The sequence below is a fragment of the Benincasa hispida genome, chromosome 9 (genome assembly GCF_027475165.1).
Source record: "Benincasa hispida cultivar pf3 chromosome 9, pf3_genome.v1.1, whole genome shotgun sequence".
Lineage (NCBI taxonomy): Eukaryota > Viridiplantae > Streptophyta > Magnoliopsida > Cucurbitales > Cucurbitaceae > Benincasa > Benincasa hispida.
In genome coordinates, this window is record NC_143486.1 from 22,472,821 (window position 1) to 22,494,634 (window position 21,814).

General features: G+C 33.5%; 1 protein-coding gene and 1 pseudogene across 2 annotated transcripts; both read left to right on the forward strand.

Moving 5' to 3' along the window:
* The first annotated feature begins 6,139 nt into the window (after positions 1 to 6,139).
* On the forward strand, positions 6,140 to 16,497 carry LOC120069116 (Cysteine proteinases superfamily protein). 2 transcript variants are annotated; one of them, XM_039020801.1, is made up of 4 exons: positions 6,204 to 6,440; positions 8,548 to 9,856; positions 14,618 to 14,722; positions 15,422 to 16,497. In XM_039020801.1, exons 3-4 carry the CDS (start codon positions 14,619 to 14,621, stop codon positions 16,278 to 16,280), a joined length of 963 nt encoding a protein of 320 aa, XP_038876729.1. In that variant the 5' UTR covers positions 6,204 to 6,440; positions 8,548 to 9,856; position 14,618; the 3' UTR covers positions 16,281 to 16,497. The 2 variants fall into 2 exon arrangements, with proteins under 2 accessions (XP_038876728.1, XP_038876729.1); XM_039020800.2 differs by lacking the exon at positions 8,548 to 9,856 and having other exon boundaries at positions 6,140 to 6,440.
* Positions 16,498 to 19,223: 2,726 nt separating this feature from the next.
* Positions 19,224 to 19,955, forward strand: LOC150033688 (uncharacterized; annotated as a pseudogene).
* Positions 19,956 to 21,814: the final 1,859 nt, after the last annotated feature.

Genomic DNA, 21,814 nt, shown 5'->3' on the forward strand with positions numbered 1-21,814 from the left:
CCTAAGACACCTCAAGAAGTTGAGGAAATGAGACAGATTCCCTATGCTTCTGCTGTAGGAAGCTTGATGTATGCAATGTTGTGTTCCAGACCCAACATTTGCTATGCAGTAGGGATTATCAGTCGGTAATAGTCCAATCTAGGATTTGATCACTAGACGATGGTCAAGATGATCCTCAAGTATCTTTGGAGAATGAGGGACTACATGCTCGTGTATGGAGATAAGGATCTAATCCTTACAGGATACACAGACTCTGACTTTTAGACCGATCGAGATTCTCGCAAATCGACCTCGGGGTTAGTTTTCACTCTTAATAGAAGAGTTGTAGTCTGGCGAAGCATCAAGTAAGGATGCATCACAAACTCCACTATGGAAGTCGAATACATAGCCATTTGTGAAGCAACTAAGAAGGCTGTTTGGCTGAGGAAATTCCTTTCAGATTTGAAAGTTGTTCCAAATATGGATTTGCCTATCGCACTTTATTGTGATAACAGTGAGGCTATGACAAATTCGAAGGAGCCTCGAAGTCATTGTCGGGGTAAACACATCGAACGAAAATATCACCTGATCAGGGAGATTATGCATCGCGGTGATGTGATAGTCACGAAGATCGCATCGGAGCACATCATTGCTGATCCCTTTACAAAGGCTCTCACGGCTAAAGTGTTCGAGGGTCACCTGGAGAGTCTGGGTCTGCGAGACATGCGACATCTTGTCTAGGGCAAGTGGGAGATGATAATAGGGTATTCCCTAGTTTATTGTATATTGTATATTTTTTATATTGTATTGTACATTAGTCTCCCAAGTCATTAGGATAAGTGGAAAATTGTTAGGATTGGTGTCCTAATTCTCCCGGAGTCTCGTTGTTTGTAATGTTACACATTGTTTGATGAATAAAATAATTATTATTTCATTCTGGCATTTACTCATATCCAAAAAATAAAGCTCCACGGTTATCTTATGTATACTTAAGCATGTATATGTGATATACAAGTGGATCATGTCTTAAGTGATAACCCAAATAGGTCTGTAGTATAAGGATTAAGGTGGGATACCTGATCCTGGTGACACTACGGATACGGCTCGCTTTGTAGAGGTTTGTAAGTGTTGTAAACTACTACAGATGGTAGATCCTGATCATTCATGTGGAGACGTGCGAGCGAGGGTGTCTTATACAAAGAGTTTGCATAAGACCTGACCACGAGATGACTAGACTCTGTATATAACACCATTGATACTAGAGACTTACATCTCACCTAAACAACCATAGGTGACACGATCTCAATTCTGAATATTTTGGGAACTCTTGCCTTTGAGGGCGGTCTTTTGATTAGTAAGGGTGAGAGTGGCCAAATTGTCAACTCAACATGCCTACCTTTTTAGGGACTTGTCTAATTTAGGAGCTGGGAACTCAATCTACAAGATGGAATTAACTCATTTTCCGAAGCAGGGATAAGTAGAGAGATTTCTCCCTTAAGGGCTGATTCCAAGGCTTAAACATAATGGCACAGCTTCTCTTTGGAAGAGAGGACTCAGTCATAGTAGGACTGTAACTTATGTTCATTAGAGGGATCAGTGGTACTTAAGAAGTTAGATGAAACTACAGGGGCATAACGGTTATTGGCCCAGCTGTACTTACGAGCGATCTGTGAAGGGTTGTCGAACTTCTGATTGGTTAAGATGGACACATAATATACCTGTGGTAAGGAGAGTTCAACTGTAGGTTTTTAGTGGAGTGCCGATAGTTAACGAATGGTAGATCTCGTGACTAAAGAGTTTAATCAGTTATTCATGTACCGTTTGAGCTTTGAGCTACAGGTTCATAAGGTTTCCTTGGTAACTCAATGGATTCAGTTGAGGATCAGTTCTTGGTATTGATTTGAAATATTCAAATTGACAAGAGATAGTTTGATTATGTATGATATGATCGGTTTGATGTATGAGATACATCTAGTGGAGGATTAATGTAAATGAGATTTACATTAAGTACCATAGAATAGAAAAAGAACTATGGTGAGATTTACATTAAGTACCATGGAATAGAAAAAGAACTATGGTTTATATGTTTCATGAGATGAAATATTAAAACTATAGGTTGTAAATATAGTATGATAATTGGTTATCATTTATATTTATAATAATATTAATTATTGGATAATTAAATCTTTTTCTCTAATAACCAATTGAGTCGGAGGTTATTGGTGGTTTTATGGTAACCGTGTGATAAAAAGAAAGTTTTTTTTTCCTAATGTTAGTAAGTTTTTACAAAGGTTGAAAAAATTGTTTTTGAGATTTTCTCTCTCGGAAAATTAATCTCACGGAAGTTGTCAAGTAAATAGGATTTACTAAGCGACAACTTGAAGCGAGCTAAATGATCATGTAATGTTTTGTAGGCGACAGATCCACAGCTAAGCGATGAGCTAAATGATCGCTTAGCTTTTGCTAGACGATCGCTTAGCTTTTGCTAGACGATCGCTTAGCTTTTGCTAAACGATTGGGCATCGACCTATACAATAGGTTCAGTCTTCTCCCACTTGCTCAATTATTTACATGATTGTTGTTTCCTCTGTCTTTTGCCTAAAACCAAGTCCACACAAAACCCACCCTCTGGATTCTCACACCGAGAGTACCAAGGTAGCCTTCTTGATAGTGTCATACTCAACTCGACACTGTCGAGGTTCTGTGGAGGTTGTTCGTGCTGTTGGGGTGTTCGTGACCGAGGCGATCGCTGAGTTCGAGTGCGTAGTGTTCGTGCTGTGTAGCGGTCGTGTTGAACGAGTGTTCGAGGTTGTTGTGTTCGAGCGTTCGTGATTAAGGAGCCCTTGGCGATGATTCTACAAATGTGCATAGATTTCTCCTTGATTTTTTGTTGTATCATGCTGTAATTTCTGTAATGAATGCATAACCGTATGTTTGTGTTTATGACTGTAATTTGTAAAGTTCATATATGATTGTAATTTGGAATGATCTTTCCGCTGCTCATGGAAATCCCTGTGTTCGATTTCCTTCATTAATAAATTTAATAATTGAACTTTTAAATCTTCTTCAATTTCTAAGTTATTAATTTTCCCTTTCATAAGACAGTTGGGAGCTATATATCTTTTTTGTCTACATTTATAACAAGTAACTTTTTTCTCTTCTTGGTAATTTTATAATTTTTAAAACTTCCTTTTGGTTTTGATTATAATTTTGTTTGTTTTGGCTATTTTGAAAATATCCTTGGGTTCTATAGGGATTTCTGTAAAATTTTCTTCTAAATTTCTTGGGTCATTTTCGTGCTGATGGAGTCTATATTTTCTCATAACCATATTGAGCACAAAAAGATTCAAGTTCCTACTTTTGCTTATGAAATTCATCTTTCAGTTTTTGGAATTGAACGGGTTCTCTAATGGGATTTTTGGTAATTGTGTAAATTAAAGTTGCAAGAGCGTCTTGTGTTTGATTTATTCCTGAGCCATTTTGTTCAACTTTAATGACAATTAGTATTCTTGTTTTGTTACTTGAGGATACACAATTATCCCACCATCCTTTTAAATTTCCAGTGAATCCGAAAATTAGCATTTAAGCAATTTGATGCTGTATTTTGGTGTATCTTATAAGCAAAGCGACTAAGGTCATCTCATGCATTAAATTTAAAATTTGATGTTTAGTCATGTTATCTATATTCCATTCATAGATGTCATTTCCTGTATATTGAGCCTGAGTTAATTGATATATCTCTTCATATTGCATGTCAGGGAGAGAAGGTTTGATATAATAATTTCTTAATTCTAGGTGTCTATGATTTGTTATCTTTTGAAGGGTGAGGTTCTAAAATTGTTATTCCAGGTTGTTTCAAAATTCTCTTCTAGTTCATGTATGTGAGAATGATTTTCACCAAGAGTTTCATTTATGGTATTAACTTTTGATGTTGATGTACTTGATGTTTTTTATGAATTTAGGTTTAAGTTTCGTAATCGAAAGTTAATTTTGTCTAAAATGTTATTAGATTCTTTACTTGAAAAATTAATTAATTTTAAATCTTTATCCAAAATTTCAAAAGGTCTAAATAAAGCTTTTGTTTATGACTTGGTTGAGGTTGTGATTTCATAGGATAATGTTGGAGTTCAAGTTTAGATTGTATTCTTTCCACTTGATTGGATATAGTATATAAAATTTTATTGGAATAATTATTTTGTAATTTTATATTTTTAATATCTTTTAATGTAAAATTTTTCTTATAATATTGAAAATATAAACTACTAACAAAATCCATAATGAATGGGCCCATAAACTCTCCTAATTTTGATTGACTAACATTTCAAATTTATTAGCTTTTTATCCGTAATTCCTTCTAAATTTCAAGTATCAACCATTAATATAACTTCCTCGGAATTCTCATAAGTTTACTTTGGAGAGTTGAAGATTTTTCATATTTCTTATTTATTTATTTCAAAACTAAGCCATTCAAAAAATCCACTAAAAAATATATTATATATGGTAGATTAGATCCATTTTAAATTGAATTCTCTCCCTCCCTCTAAAGCTCTATGAACTCTAGAGTTTTATCGATATTCTATGTGGCCTCATGAGTTCGAGTTTGATTATCAATTGCTAGAGTAGAAATCATTTCTTCAATTCAATCCAATTGCTTCACAGTTTCAGGTTTTTTTCATTCAAATTCTTTTTACCTTTCTCTAAAAAAAAAAAATCATATTATCGATTGTTCAATACCTTAAAATCTAAGATTTATTTATATTTGTATACTTAGAATATCGATATGTCTACTACAAAATATGAATTTGGATATGAAAAAACCCAACAAGAAAAGAAGAGTATAAAAATTGATTGAATCTCAAAAAGGTGCTCTTGATAAATTTGTTATTGGAAGTAAAAGTAATTAAATAGATGAAATGATAGAAGAAATGATAGGTATGGACAAATCGAAAAATGAAACAAAAGTAGTAGATAATTATATGGTTGAAAATGAAACATGTAATTAAATAAACTTGAATGAAAGAAAAAAAACTAGAGAGTGAGGAGGAAAATGAAAAAAGAGAAAACAATGGTGATATTAGTAATGATAATAAGACATGTATGATGCATTCTGAATATAATATATATGATCTAGGAAAATGAAAAAAATATCAATTCTAAATTAATTGACTTATTGGTAGAAAAAGATCTCATTATAGAGAGTCATTTGATTTTTCCAAAAGATTATAATTCTAGACATTTTTTTAATATTCATTATACTAGAAAAATTATCCAATGGCAAAAAACGTGATAGAAATTGGCTAGTTTACTCAAAGGATTTCAATAAAATTTATTGTTTTTATTGTAAGTTATTTGGTACTAAATTTAATACAGTTCAATTGGCTAATGAAAAAGTTAAAATGATTGGAAAAATCTTAGTTCTCAGTTAAAAAATCATGAAACTAGTAATGAACACATATCTTATAAGAATGCTTGGATTGATTTACAAATTAGATTGTTAAAAAATAAAACAATTGACAGAGATGTTCAAATTAATAAAGATAAAGAACATTGGAATAAAGTATTAACATGAATTATTATTGTTAATAAAAATCTTGTTAAAAATTAATTTAGCATTTCAAAGAAATAATGAGAAATTTTATCAAAATTTAATGAATTTAGATTATCAAAATTTAATACATAAGCAAGAAAAATAAAATTTAGATAATTTTTTTTTATATGTAGACCTCGAACAAGATATAATTAAATTTCTAAATCCACAATTAATAATGATAATTTATACTTTTATTTATTTCAGGATTTTATGAAAATTAAAATAATATTTTTGTTATTGAATTAACATAAAATATGACTGTCTGATTTTTTTTTTTTAATTTTTTTTTAACATAACGAATCTATTTTGTTATCACACAAATCAAACCCGAATTGTAATTTTACTTATTTTAAATTTGAAATTAATGGTTTTTCTATGAGACCCCTTGTTCACTTCGAAAATTCGTGAATTTTCAAAAATGAAGATGAACTTTGGGTTAAACCAGAGAAAACCGTGAATTGAGCGGACCGAAACCGAACCCACCAGGTCGGGCTCGATTGAACCGAACCCGTGAAATTTAAGCGGCCGGTTGAATCGAAAATTAATGGAACCAAACATTCAATAACCAGTGGCATTTTCGTATTATCCTTGAACTTCAGGACGACATTTTAACAATTTTGCTCACTCTCACTTTAAGGGCAAGAGACTACAGTTCTTGTTCGTCTTCTTCCAATGCCCTAGCTTCTCTCAGTCCCATTTCCTCTTCCACACACTCATCACATTTCATCTTCAATTTTCCGTTCGTTTTGGACATAGCTTCTGCTGCACTGCTCTTCGTATTCGATTTCGACGGAAATTTGTTGATACTCAAACGAATAACGCTTCGTGTGGGTCATTTGTTAAATAATTCTTGCAGAGGATAGTTGCTGAGGTAAAGTTTGGCTTCTAATTCCAATATTTGATTTGTAATTACCCATCTTCCCCTTCTAGCTTCTCTATTTCAAAATAGAGTGAAATCTGAATTTCGTTTTCACGTCTTTGTATTGTTCATTTGGTTGGTTGTTAACAACGGTATTGGGATTTTCCGAATTGAGTTTCGAATCTAATATTTGAAGTGGGTTTTGGATTATGATTTTAGTTTAGAGAACGTAAAAAGAAGAATGAGAAGGCATTCTTTAGATCATGATGCCACTGGTTTGAGAATTTGATATGCTGTTGTTTTAATTAATTAGACTGTTACTTGGAGGTTATAGTGTACTCTTCTTGTGAATTTGAGTGAATATTATATAGATGTAGATATGCGTATGTGGACTAACTTGCCCCTATCTTGACAAATCTCAGGACAAGCGACCCTACACCATTTAGTTATTAGTAAACTCAATAGAATTTTAGCATAAGTAGGTGGCCACTTTAGATTTCGTAGTCTTATTGAAAGTCTAAAGACGTTATGAATCCATCAATCTTAGTTCCAAGTGTTCCAAATCTTATTTGGCTTCAGTTATATTTGTCTGAATGGAAGTATCTGGACCTTTGTTGACAAGTTACCCTATCCATATTATGGGAAAGGGGAGAGTGACGATGGTTCTTCATTTCGTTAAATGGGTGTTAGTTTCTAGATTGTGCGAGGAGATCGGATTTGAGATTGGTAATTAATGACTAAAGTCAGCCTTTGAGGGTGGCCTTCTTCACAAAATGGTTGTAGCATTTGCTCTTGTAGTTTGATGGTCTAGCGAAGCAAGCTGTGGTTGGGGATAGTGTATATATAAACTTGGGATGGAATAAGGTTGAAATAACACTTTTGTGAACCACTAAAAACCTAATTCTTAACCTAGTCATGTTTCATTTACTTTATTGGGGTATTCCTATCTCTTAGCTTGCACTTTAGAAGGTAGATCTGATGTGATTTGGGAACACAGGAGCTTTCTTCCCTTTGGTTTTTCATTCAAAGGAAGCATTTAAGATGAGAGACAACGTCTATCTCATATGGACTGCTCTAGCCATCTTGTTTTTTCTTCTACTTCTTTTTCTTCATTTTATTTTCTTGAGGAATATTAGATCACAAATAAGGAGATGGGGTTTCTAACCTATAACCCATAAGGTGAGGTATGCATGCCTCACCATTTGAGCAAGCATGTTGGCTCTTAGAAGGTTATATTCTAAAGATTGTGAAGTTCTTTCTGTTATGAAGTAGAGAGAAGTGGAAGAGACAAACATATTGAAGGAGAGAATATCCTCTTAGCCTATACATTGAGGTTGAACATTTCATATATATACCTAGGTTAAAGTAGTTGCAAGATGGATGTAAATAAAGACTAAAGAAATAAATAATAAATTAAATACATATCATTAAATCTAAATAACAATAACTCAATTCAATTATTTAGTCTAATATCCCCCCACAAGTGAACATGCCTTTATAGGACAAGGAGCTTGGTACCCAAAGGTGAGAATAAAGATCAGAGATCTTCTTGTAGACGTAAGAGGAGAAAGAAGGAAAAAAAATTCATGAAAATGATCGGGATCTTTTTGTATCCTTTTCTTTTTGAAGAAAGATTGGGATCTTCAATTAACAGTTCCTTTTTTTTTTTTTTTTTTTTTTTCGGTAAGAAGTAAAAAAGAGGAGAGCGTTTTTGGAGGGTAGGTTACTAAGAGGAAGCCGGAAGGGAAAAAGGATTAATAGTTTTTTTTTTCCCTCATAGAAGAAAGAGACCAAATTAATTGAAGAAAAGATCATTCCATTTGAAAATGAGGGTCAAACAGACCTTTCCCAGGCTCTGTCGGCTATCTAACTCCAAAAATATTTTTATAAAGGAGGCTTGGAATGCTACAAATTGCTCTTGGTCCCTAAACTTTAGAAGAAATATCAAAAAAGATGAGATAGAGGAGTGGGCTGCTCTTACTTATCTTATACCAAGTTTGAACCTTACTAGTAGAAAGGACCAATGGATATGGAAGCTTAACCACACTGGTTTCAATACAAAGTCTTTATACTCTTCCATTATATCCAACCCACTCTCATCTTTGGCCACCCTTTTCAGGAAGTTATGGAGCTGTCCCTGCCCGAAGAGAGTTAAATTCCTTCTATGGGAAATCACAAATTCTTGTCTAAACACTATGGACATATTACAGAAACGATGCCCATGGATCAACCTATCTCCCTCTTGGTGTTGCCTTTGTCAAATGAACAACGAAACTGCCCAACATGGTTTCTTTGACCGCCCCTTCTCTAGAGGGATATGGATGGAAGTCTTTTCTGCTTTCAACTGGTCTGTGATTTTTCCAAATGACTTACATAGTTGGCTTCACCTACCAATCAGCTGGAATCCTTTCAAAGATGTCAAAGAACGTCTCTGGTTAAGTATCATTTGTGCTGTTTTGTGGAAGATTTGGGATGAAAAAAATGCTTGAATCTTCCATGACAAGGCCAAGACATCAAAGGACATTATTGATACCATCATACACAATGCTTTTTTTTGGTGCAAAGATTTACGGACTATAAACAATTATAATTTTTCTTTCCTAGTTGCTAATTAGAAACACCTTTTGCACTCCCTATAAATGGGTCTTTTTTGTACATCCTATGATTGGGGTCCTCATGTTCCTTTGGATATTTTTGGATATTTCATTTAATCAATGAAATTGTTTCTTATCCAAAAAAAATTTGAAAATGAGGGTTGCGTGTAGGGGCAGTAAGATGTTAACAAGAGAGAGTTTGCGAAGAGATCTGATGAAAGGGAAAATGAGCAAAAAAGGGCTTTGGTGAAATAGATGAAGACCGTTTGGGAAGAACAAGACGAGGAAGACTGGGATTTTTCTAATCTTCCTTCTCCTTCTCCTTCTCCTTCTCCTTCTATCTCTATTTATTTTATTTTAAAAGGAAACAAAAAATGGTAGGGTCTGCTATTGATTTGAAGGTATGGAGAATAATAATAATTTTTAAGGAGTTGAAGAAGAGATGATTTGAGGAGTAGACGAGTGTTTGGGAAGAAGGAAAATAGGGGTAAAAGAAGAAGATAGAAATGGATGATTACGGTCTTGCCGATAGTCAATTCTCGTTTCTTACTCTGCTTCTTGAAAGTTGAAGCAGGTTGTCATGGAGTATGTTTCGGCATTTTCATTGGAGTCATTGGAGTAGCTGGTGACCGTACATTCAGACTTGGAGCATGTGGTTGAGCCCTTTTCAAGAAAAGGGAAGAATGCCCAATAAGGTTCTGATACCATGTGATGAAGTAGAGAGAAGAGGAAGAGAAAAACACAATGAGGGAGAGAATAACCTCTTAGCCTTTACATTGGGGCTGAATATTTCAAAGAAATAATTATCGAACCAAATGCATATCATTAAAGCAAGTAAGTAACAATAATTTAATTCATAATTTAGTCTAGCACTTTCTAGGTTAACTTTTTGCTTGGTTGATTGTGTAATGTGGTGGAGAATTATGCTAAAATATGAATGGATAGGAATGCTGTTGATAGAACAAAGCAACAAATATAAAAATAGGTTAAAGATACCATTTTGGTCCTTGTACTTTAAAAGGTCCAAAGTTAGTTCTAGTATTTTCAATAAATTTTAAAATTAGTCAATTGAAGTCAATTTTTTATTGAAATTGGTTCAACAATAATAATGATTTCAATGTAAGAAAAGACATAATGCGAATATGTTTCCAAAATTTATAGAAAGAAGGCTAGTTAAGATTTTTTTTTTGGGTTGAAAATTTTAATGGTGTTACTAATTTTTAAGATTTATTGAAAATACCAAGACTAAATTTGACATTTGAAAGTCTATGAACTAAAATTGAATGAATTTGACATTATAGGAACCAAAATAGTATTCTAACCTATAAAAATATTAATTACTAAAACAAGGGTTTTCAAAGATCCCTTAGTTGAGATGATATGCCTCCATTTGTACTGAGTTATTCGACATTTCACTTTAGGGATGTTCATTAAGCTTCCTTGTCCCTGCGTTCAAAAATCTTCTCATTAAATTTTGTGGGGATTCTCTACAAAAAATTCTTCGAGATCAAGTTTCTCACAGGAGATTATTCTCTGTTTTGTTTTGCTTTAAAAGAAATAGTAATTGAACCAAGATAAATTCTTTTAGAAAAATTTTGATTAATTAATTAATTTTTCACAGAGAATCTCCATATAAAGAGAAAATTCTTCAACCTTCTAATAGAAATAAAATGATGTTCCATATCAAATTATCTAATCATTCATACGTATAGTCAAGTGTGCAATCATGTCATTAAAAAATAAAAATTCAGATTTAACTTTTAAGTATTATACATATTGTGGGAGAATAGGTTAGAGCTGGGAAATGTTTCTCATTTTCATCCCTGTTTAGCTCACAGGGAATTCCTCCTCCCCCTAGAAGAAATTCATAAAACGTCACTATGTAGAAAGGCTCATAAGCCTCTGTTCTGAAGGCGAACCAACAAATTGCATGGTAATGTGCAAAACCGCAAGTAAAAGAGGTAGTTGAAAGTTTAATTAATTTTTAACTTTGCAGAACAATTAAAGTGAAAATAAATAAAATGGAAAAAAAAAAAACTTTAAAAATATCTAACGATTACCACCCCCCAAATTTAAGAATTTCTAAATATAAAAGCAGAATATATATATATATATATATATATAAAGCGTAACATGAGCATGCTTACTAGGTTAATGATCAGTTGCATCCAAAGTTTGTGAGTCGATTTGCTTTTAGGGTGCTAATGTGAGGTATCTCCTTGTTTTTGAGAGGGCTGATAATCTCTCCTCCCTTAGCGTCTATGCCGGGTAATACAATATGAAAAGCATAAAAGAAAGCTATTTTTCTTTCCTAACAACTATTCTACCCAACATTCCCTCGATGGTCCCTTTCCTCATGTAGGCTGCCCTCATGTAACTAACTTGCAGGTTACACACCGTCTTTTTTGCACCTGTTAGTGTACTAAATTGTAATAGGTGGCTTAATATCACCTGCCAAAGTTAGAGACACCTTGTCCTCAAGGTGATACCTATGGTGCTATTCTTTCGATAATTGAAAATGTCTTTATGTTCAACTTTCCATTCAAAATCACTAGTCAACAAAGGTGGGTCAGGTTGTTCCTGATTATTTGTTCCCAGGGCCTTCTTTAGCTGAGAAATATGAAACACATAATGTATTGTTGACTCAGATGGAAGTTGGACTTTGTAAACCACAGATCCAATCTTGTCTTTGATGCAATAAGGCCCAAAGAACTTCAGGGCTAACTTCTAATTATGTTTCTTTGCTAGTGAAACCTGTCTATAAAGAAAGATTTTTAAGGAAACCCAATCCATGATGGCAAATTCCACTTCCCTTCATTTCTTATCAACAAATTTCTTTCCATCTGTAATCTCTCCTTCAGAGGATATAAAGTTACACCCCCTCCTATGGGATGTCGATTCAAGGTGGAGTTAGGTGTCTTTTGATTGTCAAACGATAGCAAAAGGGGAGGTGGTCTGCCATACACGACATGGAATGGAGTTATGCCAATGGATATACGGAACGTGGTGTAATACCAATATTTTACCCAACACAACCATTGTATCCACTGCATTGGGCATTCACCACAGAAACACAGTAGGTAATTTTCTACACATTTATTTGCTACTTCCATTTGTATCCATCTGAGGCTGTAGGCGCAAGCGGTGCTTCACCGAAGTGAGTCCCTTGTACATGAGAAAGTTTAGTCTGACATTGGCTGATAAAGATCTTATCACAGTCAGAAATGATTGAGTTTGGGTACCTGTGTCAACTTCACTATCTCTTTAATAAACAGGGTGTCACGGTCTTTCCCAACAAATTCGAGCGCCAACATTGCATTTTCCTCTATTAATATTCGATCTTTTTCTCTGACAAACTGACAATTTCCTCAATTGACGTATAATTGATCATCCTTAAGCACATTAAACACCACAGTCAAGTGTCAGATATGCTCACAATAATCAGCATTGTTAAAAAGGATGTCATAGGAAAAAAAAAAACAGAATAAGAACTTATGGTGGCCCTCATGGGTCCTAAAGGCTGTTTTGGCAAATCATTGTTGTGTACTCGAATTTGATGGTAACCTTTCGAGTTTTCCTATTTTTCATATTTTAGCATAGCTTTCATATTATTCGTATTCTAGCATATTTCTCTGATAGATTGCATTTGGGAGGAGCCATCGAGTTTTCATTTGGCCAAGGAATTGTACCATCCCTGGGTCCTAATTTGTTTTTCATGGGAGTGTTATGATCATTAATCTCTCCTGGAAGCATAATTCTCCCTTGTCAATGACTGATATACAAGGACAAGGCAGGGTCCATCCTAATATTGAAGGAACATGGATTGGAATTAGAGATGTCTATTCTAACCCGTGAGCCTCCCCAAACAGGACAGGGAATCCCCGAACACACGGGAAATAGAGGAGGGAGTGGGAAATTATTTTCCTCATTTTCTATTTTCTCTGTCCCCGTCCCTGGCCCCGCCTATATATATATATATATATATAAACTAAACCCTAAAACTTTTCCCATTACTTCCCAGCCGCATGCCTCCCCCTCACTTCGCTCTCTTCTCTGTCTTTGGTTCACAGCCTAGCGCTTGCCACTCACGTCTGTCGCTCTGCCCCTCATGCTTACCACTTAACGTCCTGTCGTTCCCGATTCACCGGAAGCATTAAGTGTTGGACTATCTCTTAGGGTCCAAACGCCATTCTCGTAAAAAAGGGGGATATTGTTGATGAATGTTCTTTTGAAGTTTTTTTTATTTACGGAGCCCTTGATCAGATAATTTAATCTGAATTTAGAAGTCAACAAGCTTATATAGATTCAAAAAAGAGGATCATCATCTCAAAATATTTTTCTAATCTTTTAAAAATTAGACTTTAAAGGTTGAAATTTAGATTTAGTAATTTTAATATAAATTACTAAATATTCTTAAAATGTCAAAATATGCACGTATATTTGTATAATAATAATAATAATGTGTCCCCAATGTGTTGTGTCCTAATTTATTAGAAAGTGAATGTCATGGTGTCGTATCGTGTCCCGTGTCTGTGTCCGGACTTCTTAGCTCGTGGAGAATCCCTACTCCTATCCCTGTGGGGAATTTCATGGGGACGGGACAGGGACTTTCCCATCCCTGCCCTGTCCCATGACATTTCTAGTTGGAGTGGTCATCGATGCTAGTGTTGTCCATGGGTGAAGATGAAGATGAAGTCTTGATTATGATTTATGCACATTACCTGAAGCCAAGTTTGGGTTTGTAAAAGTGATGAGTGAAAAGATGGTCGTTGCTCTACTCCCATATCGAGCTGTTAGGTAGAATCTGAACTGAAGGCAGCTTTCTTTCACTAAATTTTACAGCTTTTATACACGATTAACCAGCAGTAATCTGCTATTTGACATAACAAGTGTAATCTACTATTTGACATAAGAAGCTCAGCAGTACACCGAATAAACTAACTATAGTAACTTCAGGGATTTCTAAACATAATTTATCCATACAACTCTGTAGGAACTAGGAAATAGCTGTAAACGTTAGCTCGCAATAATTCCAGACTTGAACAGTTTCTAATTGGAAAGGGAAATATTTATTCATAACATCAAAGGAGCTGCTCCAATTGTTAGTTCTTAATTGTCCTTGCTTCCCCCAAACTTTTTTGTTCTTTTTATTTCTCAGTTACAAAAACCATTAATAATTCCCCCAACCACCCACCCACAAACATAAGACCTCAATTTTCAAATTTACAACTAGCTTAAAATGCTATTGATCCCTTGTTCGTTATCATGTTTTTTTGGGCTTTGATTTTGAAGATTTTTTGTAATTATTCTGTAGGTATTATCTCGCATAGTTGGAGTCTCTTCTTGTGAAGGGAGTCCCCATTTTTTGTGGGCTTGATTTTTTGCATGCCTATGCATTCTTTCAATTTTTCTCAATGAAAGTTATTTTCATCGGAAAAAAAAAAAAGCTTAAAACGCTAAATTCTTGTTAAATTGTGGGGAGAATCTGTTACTGGAGTGATGTTTTTTTAGACTAATCAGCTATTTTGTGACTTGAGAAGTTGAATTGAAGCTTTTGATGGGTGTTACAAACTCTGTTTATTGCATTTATATCAGAATGGAGGACGCTCAGCAAATAGAGGACACGTCATCTGAAACTGTCCCAGATAAAGCATCTCAAGAGAATCTTGAAACTCGTGATGAAATGCTTTCTAGGCATAGGTAAATTGAAAATTTGAGTATTTGACATTTTGCCTTGCATCTGTGGCTTCTCATTGATGATATTTTTGCAGTTTTTTTTTTTAGTATAGCCTGTTGTTTCATTGTTTGCATCCAGTGGTGTTTAATGTAATTGAGATGTGTTTAAGTTACTTTTGCGTTGGTTACTTGATCATGTATAGTCCCAGCTTGATATTCATGAAGTCTTATAATTTTCACCAGAACTTTAGGATCTTAGTCATCTGGCGCACAATATATTAAAAAAAATTCAAGATCCAGTATGTATTGTATTCCAATTTTCTTCCGTTTCCTTACCTTTATTTTTCTAAGTCTTAAAAGGCTCCTTAGATCTTTATGCTCTTTAAGTCCATCAGGGGAGACAGACAGCATTTCAACTACAGTTCCCTAATATATGCATATGATATGTTCAATCACCCCAGAGACGAAGCTTATAGTATAATTACTTCAATATGAGCATGTGTTCTAAGACATATATTGATATGAAACAAAGGGGTTTATCATCATTGATGGCTATTGCCTTTACAATTGGTGATATTGTTTACTTTTGCATTTTGCACCATATTTTCAGCTGTGACTTCAACTGCGTTGGAGGGTATTGTTAACACTTTGTGTCAGTAGTGCTCGTAGAATTTTTATTTATTATTATTCATATTATTTTCTAATTACTTTATATATATGCAGGAAAGAGATATCACAGTTGCAGAACAAAGAAATTGAACTTAAAAAGGCAGCGGCTAGGGGTAGCAAAGCTGAACAAAAAGTGAAGAAAAAGCAGGTTGAGGAAGAGATATCTCAACTTTCTGTGAATTTAAAAAAGAAACATACTGAAGAACTTGCGTCCTTCGGCTTTAGTAACAGTAATGGAAATGGAAAAAACAACATTGACAATCTAGTGAAGGCCATAGCTGGGGTATCTATGACAGCTCAATCCGATCATTCAAAGCCAAGCAAAAGCACGAGGCGAAGGGAGAAAAGGGCTCAACAAGAAGCCGAAAGAGACCGAAGAATTGAAGAGGAGCAGAGCAACATTGTGAGTGATAGAATGATTGAGAATGAACATTTGGAAAAGAAGCTTGGACCTCTTGGTTTGACTGTTAACGAAATCAAGCCAGATGGACATTGCCTCTACAGAGCAGTTGAAAACCAGCTGGCCTTTCTTTCAGGAGGTTCATCTCCATACAGTTACCAAGAACTTCGGGAAATGGTAGCCGCTTATATGAGAGACCATTCAACTGATTACATGCCATTTTTCCTCTCGGACAATGGTGTTGAAGGTAATTCCAATGGTTCGTTGGCTGAAAGATTCGAAAATTACTGCAAGGAAGTCGAGTCAACTGCAGCATGGGGAGGGCAGCTGGAACTTGGTGCTTTAACGCATTGCCTTAAAAAACATATCTTGATATTTTCAGGATCCTTCCCTGATGTGGAAATGGGGAAAGAATACAAATCAGATGGCAAAGTAAACTCGAGTATTAGGCTATCTTACCATAAGCATGCCTTTGGACTTGGGGAGCACTACAACTCTGTGGTTCCTGTTTGATAATCAGTTGGGTATAATCACGAAGGGCCACTTTACTTTGGCATTTATTCTGCAATATCTTTTGAGCCTTGAGTTTGTACCTAAAGGACAAGGAGTGTGCTGAAAAAATATATAACGTTCTTTTTGTTTCCTTCCTTAGATATTTAGCTTTCCTCACATTTATTCTTCAATTAACCGAATCAAATTCTTCTGATTATAACACTTTCACGTGCTGTTATCTGTTGTTTTTTTCCTTATGCTGCACAGGAAGGAAAATCTCCCCTCATATCGAGTATCTCATCATGTGCGCCCACCGACATTTGTTGAGTTAAGTTGGTAAAATATATAGACTTAATGTTTGTCACTAACTTTAATTGTCGGTGGAGTTGAGTTGGTTTATTTTACTAACTCATAGAACTCACTTCAATTTCCATTCTTCCAATGTTTTCAATGGCTCCATCCATTGGTCACTATTGATGACTACCACTAGTTTATGTGCACCTTGACTAAACGTACGAGACAACATATCTAATCTTGCAATATTTGAGTGTAAAATAAACTTAGTAGATCATCAAATCTTTGAGTAGGTAGATTGAATCTATTGTATTGTGTTATATATTTTTTTTATAGTAAAATAAATTAATGTTCAAATATTGATGATCTTTCGATTTAGATCTTAAAACATATATGATCTACGAAGATATCAAAAGCATCAATAAAAGCAATCAACTTATTATGGTAGAACATTTGTCATCTTATAATTTCAATGCTCAATGTCGTGAAATGCATAGTTGAATTTGTGCCTAATCGAACAAAGTTTAATTGGCATACAAGTGTATTAGCAGGATAACTATGAGGTCCGTGACATAGTTGGGTTTGCAAATATGAAAGATGCAGGAACAGAGGAATTTATTAATCATTGATATCATAGAGGCTTTTAACGCTGTGCATAAAAGCTAAGGAAAACGTATCTCATCTAAAAACTGAGAACAAGAAGATATGTTCAACTGTTCACATCAAGCTGTTGGGATAAGAAAACACAAAGTAGAGTACCACTTGGCCAAGAAACAGAGAGAGAGAGAGAGAGAGAGAGGCGATTCCATGCCTTAATTGGGAATTTTTGTTATTCCTCATCTCATAATTGATCTTTGATAATTCTTGCTGAAAGATTTGCAAAGACTATTTTCATTTGCCCTTTCAATGAAACAAGAGACAATTTCAAGGATATTTGGTGATTCATTCCTCCATTGGTTGAGGGGGTTTTCCAATTTTCATGTTAGTTGCACTTGGAATTCATCCAAATTTTTCCTTGGGCTGACATGGAATTGTTATCAGATAAACAAACAACTATTGCAACTTCTCAACTCTCAAATCAAAATTTGAGAATCTGTACTTTTGCCTTTGGGGAATTTTCTGATACATTTTAGTTTAGTTCTTAAGCTTTCGTGTTTGTGTTTAATAGTTTCGTAAATTTTAAAAAATATTTGATTTCTGAACTTTCAATTTTGCGTCTAATTGATCCGTGAACTTAACAAGGTCAAATAACTTTCAATTTTGTAGGGTCCCAAGCATATCAATCTCTTCCAAAACTAATGAATCATTTAGACACTTACCATATTTTTTAGGGTAATTGTTTTAAGGACAAATTGCAAAAGCTATCTCTGAGGTATGATGATAGTTGCAATTATACCCTTAAACTTTTAAATTTAAAAATTTAACCCTTAAAATTAAATAAATGTAAAAATTGGGTCAAATTGGACCATAGTTTAATTTTTATCATTTTTGGGCATAATTTCTACGATTTTTGTAAGCTTGGGTGTCCAATTTTAATACTTGTAGAAGTTTAAAGACCCCATTTTTACATTGAAGGTTTGAGTATAGTTGTAATTATTATCTTACTACTGGAGTTGTTTTTGCAATTTGCCCTTGTTTTAAATCGTAAAACTACTGAATTTTTTTTCAAATACAGCAAAATGTCACTGACTATCAATTACAACCAATAGACATTGAAAGACATCTATCATTATTAGTGATAGATACGGATAGATAATCAATCACTGATAGACAATAACATTTTATTATATTTTGAAATAAGTTTGCTTATTTTTTATATTTGAAAACAACCCTACTTCCTAAGGGTATGACTTATTAGACTTTTTTTTTTTTTTTTTTTTTTTTTAATTCCAACGACTTATTTAACAGAAACCTGAAAATTTTAGGTTCGTTTGATATCATGTTACCTGTTTCTTCTTTTTCCCCTCAGTTTTAAGGAAAAAAAAATTGTTTGATAACAATTTATATTTCTTATTTCAAGTTTTAAGAAATATTTTTAAAAAATGGTAAAATTTTGAGAAACAGCAACTGCTTTTATCTATTATTATTTTTTTTTCATTTTCATACATCCATATTCCTTTTCTCTCCTCCCCTTTTATATTAATCTCTATTCTCTGCCCCATCTCTTCTCTTTCCCTCTTCATACTAACTACCTAAAAATAAATAAATATTATAAATATCATAAAAATAGATATCTTTAGTGTTTTAAAAGCCATGTGTCATTTTTTATATTGTTCATGTGCTTTGTAATAATTCATGTTAGGTGTCCATATAAGTCCTACTTGCCACTTTACCTATAAATAGTGGCATTGGATCTAAAAAGAATGCATATTGGTGAGAAATTCACTTCAAAATTCCATTAATTTTTATTTTATCTAATTTTATAATTTTAGTTATATTATATTTATTATTAGTATATAAATATATTATTATATTATATTTTCTCCATATCCATGTTCCCTTTGTGCTCCTCAATTTCACAATATGTTATCAACACGAGCTCTTGTTGTTTCCATTGCTAAAGGTAGGTTCATTTTTTTTCTTTTTTATTATGATTAATAAATTAAATGTTATTTTGCATATTTAATACATATTAAATTTCTAAATACAATATTTTGTGATAGTGTTGTCATGACAAACCTTACAAAATTAAAATTCGTAATCCTTGACATTAATGACAATAATTATTTCCCATGGGTGCTCGATGTCGAAATTCACCTGAATGCTATGAACTTGGAAAAAACAATTAAAGAAGAAAATACGACATCCAGTCATGACAAAGCAAAAGCTATGATTTTCCTTCGTCATCATCTCCTCGAGGGATTTAAAAGGGAATATCTTATAATAAAAGATCCTCGTATATTGTGGAAAAATTTGAAAGAAAGGTATGATCATCAAAAGACAGTTATTCTTCCTAAAGCCTGTTATGAGTGGATGCATTTAAGACTACAAGATTTTAAATCAGCAAGTGATTACAATTCCGCATCATTTAAAATCAGTTCAAAATTGTTGTTATGCGGAGAAAAAATTACTGATCTTGATATATTAGAGAAGACCTTTTCTACATTTCATATCTCGAATATGCTCTTGCAGTAGAAATATCGAGAGAAATGTTTTAAACAATATTTTGAACTAATTTCATGTCTTCTCGTGGCCGAATAAAATAACGAGTTATTGATGAAGAACCATAAATCTCGACCAACTGGAACAACACCATTCTCTGAAGTGAATGTTGTGAATGTTAATAATCGTGGTCGAGGTCGTGGTCGAGATCATGATCATTGTAAAGGAAGAAATAATTATTATTTTCATGGTTGTCGTTCTAATCATTTAAATGATGATCTCAAAGGAAAAGCTCAATAAGATAAAAGTTTAAAGAGTATTGAAAATAAATGCTTCCGAAGCAGAATGACTGGACATGGGTCACGTATCTGTCGTATGTCAAACCACTTAGTTAACCTCTATCAAGTCTCTCTGAAGGAAAAAGATAAAAATGTGGAAGTAAATTTTGCATACCAGGATAATGACATATTTGACCCATACCACATGACAAATTTGGATGTAGCAGACTTCTTTGAATCTCTTGAAGAGAAGATTGACACGGTTAGTGGAACATCAAGTGTTTCTTTTGATTTTGAGAATATCTAGACTTAATGTTGTTGTTTTCTTTTATCTATCTTCATGGATTTTTTAGTAACTTTTGTACATTTTAAGTGTTGCTTTTCTATTGTAATTATTTTCTTTGAAGAAATATGGATGATTTTCATATGTTGGGTGTTTCAAAATGAGCAAAAAAGATCTATGTCTGACAGATAGTGCAACTACACACACAATACTTACAAATAAAGAATATTTTTCCAAATTGACAATGCTGAAAGCAAAAGTAAATACAATATCAGGTTCTGTAAACTTGATCGAAGGTTTTGGAAAAACAAATATTATTTTGCTAAAGGAACAAAATTTACAATTGACAATGCATTGTTCTTTAGTCAATCAAAGAGAAATCTTCTAAGTTTTAAAGATATACGTTGCAATGGTTACCATATTAAGATTGATAGTAAAAATAATATGAAATATCTATATATTATCTCTATTGTCTCAAATGAAAAACGTATGTTGGAAAAATTGTCTGCTTTATCTTCTAGATTGTATTATACTTATATACGAATAATTGAAACATATGCAACAATAAACATGAAGTTCATGAATCTAGACATATTTACAATTTGGCATGACCGATTGGGTCATCTAGGATCTATAATGATGAGGAGAATTATTGAAAATTCAAATGAATACCTATTGAAGAACCAGAAGATTCTTCAATCTAATGAATTATCATGTGATGCTTAATCTCAAGGCAAATTAATAATTAGACCATCACTAGCTAAAGTGGGGATTGAATCACATGCATTCTTAAAACGAATTCATGGTGATGTATGTGGACCTATTAACCCACCAAGTAGACCATTTAAATATTTTATGATATTAATAGATGCATCCAGTAGATGGTCACACGTGTGCTTATTATCAAGTTGAAATCTTACATTTGCAAGATTACTTGCTCAAATAATTAAGTTAAAAGCACAATTTACCGATTATACAATTAAGATCATTCGTCTTGATAATGCTGGTGAATTTACATCCCAGGCTTTTAATAATTATTGTATGTCAATTGGGATAAGTGTTGAACATCTTGTAGCTCATGTTTATATATAAATGGTTTAGCAAAATCATTCATAAAACGTTTGCAATTAATTACAAGACCATTACTTATGAGAGCTAAGCTTCCTTCATCTGTATGAGGACATGTTATTTTGCATGCAGTGTAACTTGTACGCATTAGGCCAGTAGCTTATCATAAGTACTCGCCATTACAATTAGCTTATGGTCATGAGCGAAATATTTCCCATATGAGAATTTTTGGGTGTACAATATATGTTTCAATTACTCCACCACAACACACTAAGATGAGTCCTCAAAGGAGGTTAGGAATATATGTTGGATATGATTTTCCATCAATTAATAAATATCTTAAACCCCTAAGGGTGATGTATTTACTGCATGATTTGTTAATTGTCATTTTAATGAGACAAATTTTCCAACACTAGGGGGAGAAATTAAGAAATTGGAAAAAGAACTTACATGGAATGAATCTCATTTAGATCCCCTATAGATCAATGTGAACTTGAAGTTCAGAAAATAATTCATTTTTAAAACATAAC

Coding starts and splice junctions, on each gene's coding strand:
- LOC120069116 (XM_039020800.2), top strand. CDS start 14,619: ATGGAGGACGCTCAGCAAATAGAGGACACGTCATCTGAAACTGTCCCA. Junction 14,723..15,421: donor GAAATGCTTTCTAGGCATAG/GTAAATTGAAAA, acceptor ATATATATGCAG/GAAAGAGATATCACAGTTGC.